The sequence below is a fragment of the Mustela lutreola genome, chromosome 11, assembly GCF_030435805.1.
Source record: "Mustela lutreola isolate mMusLut2 chromosome 11, mMusLut2.pri, whole genome shotgun sequence".
Classification (NCBI taxonomy): Eukaryota; Metazoa; Chordata; class Mammalia; order Carnivora; family Mustelidae; genus Mustela; species Mustela lutreola.
Genome location: NC_081300.1, coordinates 7,553,265 through 7,565,548, shown reverse-complemented (window position 1 = coordinate 7,565,548; position 12,284 = coordinate 7,553,265). Strand labels below are relative to the sequence as shown.

General features: G+C 37.0%; 1 protein-coding gene across 3 annotated transcripts in view; it reads right to left on the bottom strand.

The window, feature by feature from the left end:
• RTTN (rotatin) overlaps positions 1-12,284 on the bottom strand; it is a 156,186-nt gene that overhangs the window by 76,177 nt on the left and 67,725 nt on the right. For all 3 annotated transcript variants that reach the window (XM_059138929.1, XM_059138928.1, XM_059138930.1), the window contains one exon: positions 8,005-8,224. In XM_059138929.1, coding sequence (XP_058994912.1) covers positions 8,005-8,224 — 220 coding nt within the window. The remainder of the gene's footprint in view (positions 1-8,004; positions 8,225-12,284) is intronic.

Genomic DNA, 12,284 nt, shown 5'->3' with positions numbered 1-12,284 from the left:
GATGCAGAATATGCTCACACATTTTTCAAATGTTACAGTATTCTTTAAGTAAAAGAGCTTATCAATATCTTATTGGAAAAATATACTTAGAAATTGCTACCCATATAAAACTTTGGGGGCGCCCAGGTGGCTCAGTGGGTTAAAGCCTCTGCCTTCAGCTCAGGTCATGATCTCAGGGTCCTGGAATCGAGACCCACTTCAGGCTCTCTGCTGAGAGAGAGAGCCTGCTTCCCCCCCACCCGCCTCTCTGCCTACTTGTGATCTCTCTCTTTCTCTGTCAAAAAAATAAATAAAATATTTTTAAAAATAAAAATAAAAAAATAAAACTCTAATAGGGCGCCTGGGTGGCTCAGTCAGTTGAGTGTCTACCTTCAGCTCAGGGTCATGATGCCAGAGTCCTGGGATTGAGCCCCACACTGGGCTCCCTGCTCAGTGGACCGTCTGCTTCTCCCTCTTCCTCTCCCCCTCACCTCACTCGTGTGCGCGCTCCCCCTCTCTCTTTCTCAGATAATAAAATCTTTAAAAAATTTTAAAAACAGGTGCCTGGGTGGCTCAGTGAGTTAAGCCTCTGTCTTCAGCTCAGGTCATGGTCTCAGGGTCCTGGGATGGAATCCCGCATCGGGTTCTCTGCTGAACAGGGAGCCTGCTTCCTCCTCTCTCTCTGCCTGCCTCTCTGCCTACTTGTGATCTCTCTCTCCGTGTCAAATAAATAAATAAAATCTTTTTAAAAAGAAAAGAAAATTTAAAAATTAGAAAACAAAACCCTACTATCAGGGCTAGGCAGATTTTCCAGAATTATGATTTAAATGTAAATGGTATTTTTTCCCACTTCTGAGCAATCTCAGATTTCTATTCCACATTTAAGAATATGTTCATTATTTAAATCATTGGCTCTCAACTTTTTCTCAATTCTCCCACATATCTGAAGGATTTGAAACATTTCCATCAATAACAACAAAAGAAATGTTTCTTATCTGAAGAAATATGCCTTAACTGACAAGTTAAGAATAGATAAGCGGAACCAGGTGACAGCAATTTAAGGAAAAGTCCTTCTACCTAATTTTAAAAAATCCTTTAAAATACGTGACATACCCTTTTGGAACATTTCTGTGTAAATCATATATTATCCCTCAAATTGGGATTCATTAAGTATTTGTTCACTGGCTGAACAAGAACCTTTATAACTTTTCAACTTTTTAAAAAAGATTTATTTATTTTAGAGTAAGAGAGTGTGCATGTGTGTGATGGAGGAGAGGCAGAAGCCAAAGGAGAGAGAGAATCTCAAGCAGATTCCACACTAAATGAAGATCCCAATGAGGGGCTCGATCTCATGACCCTGAGTGCCCCACTTTTCAACTCTTAAACTAAAAAAAAAATTTCAAAGTGACAAAAGATCATTTAAAATTCATAAAATTTTAGTAAAAAAGGAATGCTCACTATATATAAGTGCCAATACATTATAAAAGAAAAATACGTTTTGAGGCAAAACAATCAAAACTACTCGATATCTGGGGTGCTTCAGTGGATCAATCAGTTAAGTGACTACCTCTTGGTTTCAGCTCAGGTTATTATCTCAGAGTAGGGAGATGAAGCATTAGGCTCAGCACTGAGTGTGGAGCCTGCTTAAGATTCTTTCTCTCTCCCTCTGCCCATCCTCCCCCACTCCTGGGCTCTCTTAAGAAAAAACAATAATTTTTTTTTAAATGTTAAAAACTTGTTATCTGACCAATACAATAAAAAGTACTCCCAAGCCTCTGAGTGTGTTGATTCATCACAGCATCCTCTGAAGTAAGTCCTTTTGTCTTAAAACAGAGACTACTTTCTAGTTTAGAATTTTTTTTTTCAGCTCGTACAGCAGATGATTTTAAAAAGACAACATAAATCATAAATGTTAAGGTACAGCTTATTGAACAAAAGCAATTTATTTGAAGATGATTTGGGATCTGTAAACTACATGAGAATTTTCATAAACCAAAAAAGTGTATATTATGTCTGAAAAATAAAATGAAACTGTCCAGCAGTTAAAAACTATAGGGGATGGGCTCTGCTCTACTACTCCTTCCTCATGTGTAGATTTGAAATTTTTCATAATTAAAAGTTGAAAACTGTAAAGGACTATCTTAGGAGAACTAAGACACCAGAATGACCAGTTATTATTATCTAAGTATTATTATTCTCTAAGTCACTGGAGATAACTATATTGTGGTTTCATGCCTACATGGTAAAGGACAAGCCAAGGCCTTTAGTACTATCTCCTTTCAATCAGACCTTTCTGTCAGACCCATGGAATTATATTCTGTATATCTGGTTTTAAGGATTTAATTATCACGGTCTATTCACCTATCTTAATGTATCATGCTTGGTTTAAAAGCTTCATTTCTCAACCACTAAAAGCAAATATTCCCATTCAAATTTCACTGGGCAGAAATAAAATACCTACATTAGAAATACAGCTCCCTTCTGTAAAGGAATCGGCTTTAGTGAGAAACTACATAGCAAGTCATCTGGACCAACAATGACTTTGTTTCAATGTGTATTTTCTTAAGATCTATTTATTTATTTATTTGACACAGAGAGAGAGAGAGAGATCACAAGTAAGCAAAGTGGCATGTGGAGGGGGGCGCAGGGGGAGGGAAGCAGGCCCCCCGCTGAGCAGAGAGCCCGATGCGGGGCTCCATCCCAGGACCCTGGGATCATGACCTGAACTGAAGGCAGAGGCTTAACCCACTGAGCTACCCAAGGGCCCCTCAATATGTATTTTCATAAGCCTTACTTCATTCTTTAAAAAATACACTTAACCAGTAGTAAAATAAATAAATGTAGATGTTTACTAATTATGTAACTATGCAAAAGGACCCAAGGAAGATTTAATGGGTCTCTGCCACAATGTCTGACAAAACTGACAGATATCTCATTATTTTCCTGTCACTTAATGTGAAGACAAAAAGATTTTCTTCCCAAGACATTGTATAAAACATGTTTATACCAAATCAAGATTTGTTAAACAAGTTTTTCTTAACTGTGGAACATTATAAAACAGGGATTGTACTTTTTATCTCTTCCTTAGCTTATATGCTGTGTTGATTTTTATTACCTCAAAGACAAGTGACCTTAGAATGGCATTACTGCCGTTTGCCTCGATTTCTCACCTAGAACTAAGACGACATTTTATTCTCTAATACCAAGAAAGCTCATTTTAATTTCTGGTATTTGAAACATGAGGTGTGATCTGAAATCTCTCCTCTTACACAATTTAAAAAAAAAAAAAAAAAGCACTCCGGGTAGTTTCCAGATATAAATAATGTTAGCACTTAAGTTCTTCAGTCACTGCTGTGGCAGACCCACACACACCCCTGATCTGAAACAGATAAAAATTACTTTATAGAGGAGATGGATTCCAAAAGGTTTATAACTAACTGGAGTACAGACAAATCACGTAACACATAATGCTGTAAATTAGGTACTTCATATTGAGTTATACTGAAATACATTAGAGGATCTGAGTTTTCAAAAACTACTGTGGTAAGGTCTCTAAGCTAATATAACCATTCTCAAAATACAAACATTTCTGGACATGTTGAAGTTTGGGAAAACTATCAGTGTATATTTCTTTAGTATTTATAATTATCTAAGAAAAAGAATTTTATTAAAATGGCTACACTAAAATTCATATTAAATTCTATACTACAGCTAAGAGTATTTAGGATTGGGCGCCTGGGTGGCTCAGTGGGTTAAAGCCTCTGCCTTCGGCTCAGGTCATGATCCCAGGATCCTGGGATCGAGCCCCGCATGGGGCTCTCTCCTCAGCAGGGAGCCTGCTTCCTCCTCTCTCTCTCTGCCTCCTTCTCTGCCTACTTGTGATCTCTGTCTGTCAAATAAAATAAATAAAATCTTTTTTTTAAAAAAAGACTATTTAGGATTTAGGATTTTTAAATCTTTTTAACAAAACAAGATGTACTTTTGGGAAAAATTCTAGGTAACATCATCTGAAACATGGCTTACAGCTAAATATACATCACCTAAAGCATGATTTAATAATGAAAGCAATCAATAATGAAATATTGATGTAATAATTAAACAGTGGCCCATACAAACTAAAGCAGACACACAACCAAAGAGACCAGTCAGTCACTCTTTACTGAGAGTACATGTCTAGAAGATAAGAGAAGACCTCCTTAAGGAAGGCAAAGAAGTGAAATCTTAAAATTTGTGTACAGATTGCCATCTGAAAGAGAGAAGAAACTGTATGAATAGACTTTTTAAATAAACATTTTTTTTTTTTTTTTTGGACAGAGAGAGACACAGCGAGAAAGGAAACACAGCAGAGGAAGTGGGAGAGAGAGAAGCAGGCTCCCCGCAGAGCAGGTAGCCCAATGTGGGGCTTGATCCCAGGACAAACATGGGATCATGACCTGAGCCAAAGGCAGAAGCTTAATAACTGAACCACCCAGGTGCCCCTAAAATAGACTTTTTTATTTAGTGAAAACAGACAAATAAAATGAAAACTTCAGAGATATGGGAAAAAATTAAAACAAATGTAAGATTCAAAATCCAAGATTACAAAGAGCCAATATGCACTTGAAAAGGCTTGGGTTGAAAGGTTTCTGTCTGCACAGGATAATCTGCTGGTAGGTAGACAGCTGGACCACAAGCAGGTGTGCGGCATGGAAAGGAATAGGAAGTTATTGAGACAAGTTGGTCAAAACATCCCATGTCTAGAATGCCCATCACTATCAATCAGTTCAGTCATCTTTCCAAATCTGTCCACTGCCGCCTCTAAGAGACTTTCCTGACATCCTAATAGTTAAAAGATCCCAACCTCTGACTATCATCTCTGGCTATCACTGAAAGTTCAAGACAAGCAATGCTGACAGATCTGGTCAATAAGGAAACAACAAGCTGTTTTTAGAGTCAGACAGTGTATTAGTCACATAAAATAGCAAAAGCAATAGTAGCCAAAGGTGCCAGCTCCCAGTCCTTACAGGCGGACACGGAAACAGAGGCGCCTGACAACAGCAATGTGGACAGGGCGCTCCGCTGTGGCGGCGCTCAGGCCCCGCTCATGGTCTGTGGCTGTTCCCTAAGGGAATGGAGGCAGAGAGCCCAGTCATCAGAACCCAGGAGGCAAGAAGAAACGGGCACAATGCAGACATCCCTATAGAGAGCAAAGCAAGTAAGAAACGGTCTCGTAGCAGTTCCTTGCAAGCCTCATGTTCTCATGTTCCAGAATAATCACAGGATCTTTTTCAAGACTTAGATCAACTATGATTAAGCCCTGCCTCGGCAGACTGCACGCAGAAATGCAAGGCTGGGAGGAGCCCTGGTGAAGCTCTTCTCTTACAGAACCGTGCACAGTTCTATCACTGCTATATATATTACATCATATTAAAACTATAGTGCCCTAAGTGATAAAAATGGGACACACCATAATGTGTGAAATAACATTAAGGTCATGCTTATTAGAAGTAATGACAGCTAAAAATACTTGAAAAAAGCTTTAAAAAAAAATAGTGAAATAAGACTCCATCTTAAAATATTGGAAAAAACAGGGCACTTGGGTGGCCCAGTAGTTTAAGCGACCAACTCTTGGTTTTCCCTCAGGTCGTGATCTCAGGATTCTGAGACTGAGTTTTACACTGGGCTCCACCCACCCCCAACACAGAGTCTGCTTGGGACGCTCGCTCGCTCGCTCTCTCGAGGCACCCCCGGAATAAATAAATAAATAAATCCTTTCTTTAATTAAAAAGATTTTCAGAAAAAGAGCCATATTTTAAACCCAAAGGAGAAAGAAATAAGCATAAGCAGAAACTAATAAAACAGTGAAAAACTTTTTAAAGGGAGGATCAACAATACCAAAATTCATTATTTGAAAAAAATGATAACAATAAAACATAAATCTACCCGTAAGACTAATCAAGAAAACTAGAGGGAAGGAATAATTAATACCTGGAATGAAACAGGACCTCATTGTATATCTGACATATATTTAAAGAATGAGCTGACGGATGGATAATTTTAGAGCTATAATTCAAAAATTTACATAAAATTCTAGAAAAACATAATTTACTGATGCAAAAAAATAAAACTCTCAAAATTCTAGATTTAAATTCATTTTTCATTCAATTCATTTAAAATCTTCTCCAAAAGAAAACTCTAGGTCTGACTGCTTCATCATCAAATTCTACTAAACATTTAAGGAAGAAATACCACCAATTCAAATCAACTATTCTAAATGGAAAAAAAGGTACATAAAATTTATATATAGATGGCGGACTAATTCTGATATTGAAGCCTGACAAAAAGGGGTGCCTGGGTGGCTCAATCACTTAAGCCTCTGGCTTGGGCTCAGATCATAATCCCAAGATCCTGGGGTCAAGCCCCACCATTGGACTCCCTGCTCAATAGGGACTCTGCCGGCCACTCCCCTTGCTTGTGCACAGTGCACTCTCTCTGGTGCATGGAGCACTCTCCCTCATTCATTCATAAATAAATAATAAATAAAGTTTTATGAGAAAGAAGACATGCAATAATTCTAAAAGCACCCTCTGCATTAGAAAATTAGAAGAATTCTAAAAACATTAATAAACCAAATCTCTTGATACACAAAGGAATCATATGTCGTAATCTAAGTTGAATTCTCCCAGAAATGCAAGGTTGCTTAACATTTTTAAATGGATCCACTGCATCCACCACCTTAATAGGATACAGGAGAAAAATCCTGTCTATCTTAAAACATACAGAAAAAGCACTATACATCTATGATTAAAAAAAAAAAAAAACAAAACCCACTTAGCAAAATAGGACTAGAAGGAAACTTCCTTAATCTTATTTCTCTTTAATTGAAAAAATTACCATAAACAGCATGATGATGAAAAGGTGAAAAATTAAAGGCCTTTACTTTAATTTTGTAGATAAGGATTGCTGGGTTTATGGTTAATATAAAAAAAAAAACAATTAATTTCCATATATTCAACAATACTTAGAAAGGAAAATATCAAAAAGTCTGTTCACTAAGAGATGAGAATATTCACTGAAGCAGGATCCAAATTGTTCTAAATTAGAATAAGAAAATCCAGGGGCGACTGGGTGGCTCAGTGGGTTAAAGCTTCTGCCTTCGGCTCAGGTCATGATCTCAGGGTCCTGGGATCAAGCCCCGAATCAGGCTCTCTGCTCAGCAGGGAGCCTGCCTCCTTCTCTCTCTCTGCCTGCCTCTCTGCCTACTTGTGATCTCTCTGTCAGTCAAATAAATAAGTAAAATCTTAAAAAAAAAAAAAAAGAAAAGAAAAGAAAATCCAAATGTCCTTCAATACTGTAGTGCTGAATAGTAGAGAAAAATAAACTAAACCAACTCTACCTACAGGCAGCAGAATGAATAAAGAAAGCAGTCATGATTCCATTTTACTAAATTTTAAAAATCAGGAATTGTTGTAAATACGAACACATAATTAAGCGGTAGACTACCAAGAAATGTAAACAAGCATTTACCATAAAACTCAAAGTTTTATGTTTTTAGTTTTTAAAAACAAAGTTTTTAGTTTTCCTTTCAGGAGAGGAGCAGAGACAAACATTCCCAAGGTGCTGGCTATGTGCTATTTTTAGATCAGGAGTGATTCACTATGCGACACCTGAACTATATATTTATGTTTTCTCCACATAAGTGTTGTATTTCATAAATATAAAAAGGACAAATAACATAAGTGAATAAATAAACTACCCTAATGAGAGGACTTGAATGTAGGCCCTAGTCTTCTTGAAAATGAGTGTATCCTGAAAGTGATCTTACCTATCTATTAATAAAAATCACTAAAACATTTAGCCATTATAAGGAATCATACAAATGCTGAATAATCATCTGCATTAAATACAGTGATACATATAATTCACTTAACATTGTGCCTGTCACAAAGGGAGTGATCAATCAATCAATACTACAATACATAGTAAATAGCTCTTCTTTGGGAGTTGTAATTCTGGTTGTTATAGTCACTTACAATGTTTACTTACTTCAAGGAGGCCTGATAAGTACTTAACACAAATTTCAAATGGCTTTGTGAGAGGAGAATGGGAGCTCCATCCCGGAGATGCCGTGAGATGGGCCATCCCTCGTAAGGTCCTCTCGAGAGATGGCAGGCCATAGAAGTGAGGAGCGTCTGTGACTCTCAGACACTGGAGCAGTTTCAGAGCCAGCTGCGTTTGGAAGACATAAAAAAGCTCCAAGCACTTCCTGTGTATGTAAAGGAGGGAAAAAAAAATCAATGAGAGAACAAGTGTGATGAGCCTAATAGGTTAACTTATTGGTAGTAGAGGGTTACTAACAACTTCCCACATCAGGAAAGTATGAACCAGGAGAAATGGCAGTCTCAAACAAGATTTTTCAAGGAAAACACAGTTAAAATACCACCTAGGGTCTATGACATCTTTGAAAAGTACATAAATGGATATTGGTATTAGCAACCCAAAAATAAAATTTTAAAGTTGGAATGGAAAATTAAATGCATACTTTAAATGCCTTTAATTGACAGACATTAAATCTATACTTTTAATTATTAGATAAAAAAGTGAATTTTTAATTAGCTGAAATTGTTTTCCCCAGAAAGCTAAAACAAAAAGTTTTAATGAGTTTTGACACATAATTTAAAGGTAACTGTCAGAAACAGAACAATCAAGAGAACATTTTTTATTAGAAAACAAAATCCCTAAAACTAATAAGTAGGCATGGATACAAAGATGAAACTGCTAGAAGGAATATCATTGTCTAACAAAGCACTGAATAAAATCTGAAATTTCCTCAGTTTTTTTACACTCTAAAATTGACAACTACTGCCTATACTTTTACCCATTGCATCACAGTCTCATAGGTGTGATTTAAAGATCATACAATCATAGTTGTATGATTTAAAGATCCTAATTTTTATATACCCGCCATCCAGGTGTTTTTGAAGTTTCAGAAACACACAGAACTCATACCAAAGCCTAAAAGTTATTTGTGTAAATTCATATACCTCATGAGTCAACAACAAAGTACAGCTGAACCTTGAATGACATAGAGGTTAGGGGCATTGACCCCCATGTGCAGTCAAAATCCTCATATACTTTTGACTCTTCAAAAAGTCAACAAATAGCCTTCTGATGACCAGAAACCTTACTGATAACATAGTTAATTAACATATATTTTATATGTGATATGTTATTATAAACTGTTTTCTTATAACAACTAGAAAAAGCAAACTAGAGAAGAGAAAATATTTTTTTGTAAGTAAGCTCCATGCCCAACATGGGACCTAAACTCATAACCCTAAGATCAAAAGGCATATGCTCTACTGACTGAGACAGTCAGGTACCCCAAGAAAGGAAAATATTATTAAGAAAATCATAAAAGAAAATACATGTGTAATACTATACTGTATTTCTCCCCCAAAAATCCATGTATATGTGGACCCACATAGTTCAAACCTGTGTTGTGCAAGGATCACTTGTAATTAACAGTATTAAAAACAGTATTCTGGTTTTTTAAAAGATTTTATTTATTTGAGAGAGAGAGAGAGCAAGCATAAGTTGGTGGGGAGGGATAGAGGCAGAGGAAGCAGCAGGCTCCCCAATGAGCAAGGAGTCCGATGTGGGGCTCAGTCCCAGCACCCTGAGATCACGACCTGAGCAAAAGGCAGATGCTTAACTCACTGAGCCACCCAGGCACCCCTGTTCTTCTGTTTTTTAAATTAACATAAAAGTCATTCTCATTGTCTGCTCCTTTTATCTTAACTACTCCCAAAGAAAAACTATACCATGAAAGGGAATGGTGCCTCCACAAAGATCTAAGCAAGCCAGTTGAACCTGGCACAGCTGCCATCAATTCCCTCTACTAGTCCCTGTACCTTCCCCAAGCTCCAGACCCAGCTGGCCTCATCCTCCCTATGCAAGTTCCTCTCAATAGCCAAAGAACATTCACCCAAGGAAGAGTCCATAGTACTTTGAGTCTTTCTCTCAAAGTCTAGCCCACAGGACTATCTATGGCATTTATTTAATATGTAGATTCCTGAGCTACTGATCTTAATATTTTAATAAGCCCACCTCAAAAGAGTCTATACACATTCCAGAGTCTACCACCAATGGATTCATTTTGTTCTTGTCTTCAGTACTTCACTGACACACAAATGCATAAGGTAAAATTCATAAATCTTATAAATACACTACAGGATGGTTTACCTATGTATATAATCACATAATCACCAAGCAAAATAACATATATAACATTCTCAGCGCTTCAGAAGGTTCCTAGGTGACCCCGTGTAGTGAAATTTTTATTGACTTGTATTCTAAATTCACTAATCCTCTTTTATACTGTGTCTAGTTGGCTAAGCCCATGCAATAAATTCTTTAGAAACTGTATTTCTCAGTAGCAGAATTAGTATTTAGTTCTTTTTTGCAGTTTCGCTTTCTCTGCTATTGATGTTCTACATATTTTTACTTATCTTGTCCATCTTCTCATCTAATATCTATTACATTTATATTGAAAATTTTATAATAACAGCTTTAAAGTTCCTCTAATATTGACATTTGTGAGTGTTTCTAACGACTTTTTTCTCTTAGTTACATGAGACATTTTCTTACTTCTTTATATTCTCTCCATTTGTGACTGTATGTCAAGTATTTGTATACAAGAGCTACTGAAAGCAAAGTACCTAACAGTTTCTCAGAGAAAAGTCTTGCCATTTGGTCACAAGATGTGGTTAGGAGGCTGCTCTTTGAGATCTAGCCAGGTGTTGAGCTGAATTAGGGTTGTTTTGACACTTTAGCATGTTTCAGATGTTTCATGTGTGTGGGATCAGTCCTTCCATCTAGCAGAGATTTGGGATCTGAGCACAGGAAGACCTTATCAGATAAAAAAAACTTTCATACATCAAAGGACACTATCCAAAGAGTGAAAACACAGCTCACAGAATGGAAGAAAACTTTGCAAATCATATTTGATAAAAGACTGATGTCCGAGGGCGCCTGGGTGGCTCAGTCCGTTAAGCAGCTGCCTTCAGCTCAGATCATGATCCCAGGGTCCTGGGATCCTTTTTACCTTAACCACTCCAAAAGAAAAACTATACCATCAAAGGGAATGGTACCTCTGCAAATATCTAAGCAAGTCAGCAGGGCCCCACATTGGGCTCCCTGCTCAGTGGAAAGCCTGCTTCTCCCTCTTCCTCTGCCTGCTGCTCTGCCTGCTTGCGCTGTCTCTGTCAAATAAATAAATAAATAAATCTTTAAAAAAAAAAAAAAAGACTGATGTCCAGAATGACTCAAAAACAACAACCCAGTATAAAAACAGGCAAAGGACTTGAGCAGACATTTCTTCAGAGAAGATAACAAATAATCATTAAGCACATGAAAAGATGCTCAGCATCATTTCTCATTAGGGAAATAGAATCAAAACCAAAATGATTGTAGTTTACACCAGAAGGATGGCCATAGTAAGAAATGTTAGGGTAGATGCCGAGAAATTAGAACACTCGCACATTGCTGGTGGCAATGTAAAATGGTATAGCCGCTATGGAAAACAACTGGCACTTCCTTGAAGAAGTAATCACAGAGTTACCTACCATACGAACCAGAAATTCTGGTTCTAAGTAGGTACTGGAGACTTAAAAACGTGTGTTCACATAAAACTTGTACACAAATGTTCATAGCTGTACTATTCATAATAATCAAAGATAGAAACAACTTACATGTCCACCAACAGAAAAATGGATAAACAGAATGTGGTATATCTGTACATGGAACATTAATCAGCCATAGGAAGAAGCAAGCACTGTTACGGGCCATCACAGCAATGGACCTTGAAGACACAATGTGGAATCAGACACAAAAGGTCACATATGTCTGATTCCATTTATATAAAATATCCAGAATAAGCAAATTCAGAGAGACGAAAGATTAGTGGTTGCCAAAGGCTTGGATAAGGGGTGAAGGAGGAGGAACTGCTTAAAGGGTACCAAGTTTCTTTTCAGAGTAATGAAAATATTCTGGAATTAAATACTGACAGTTGAACAACATTGTGAACATATTAAAAACCACAAAAGTATACTTTAAATGGTTAAAATAGTAAATTTTATCCAATTAAAAAAAATTTAAGTCCGAATTATAGATACACACTTGAAAATCATCTATGTAAAAACAGTCATAAAGCCACAGAAATGGGTATAATTGCTCAGAGAATTAAGAGAGGATCAAGACCTAAAACCTAGAAAGAGCAAAATACTGTGTGTGTGTGTGTGTGTGTGTATGTATTTGTGTGTGTG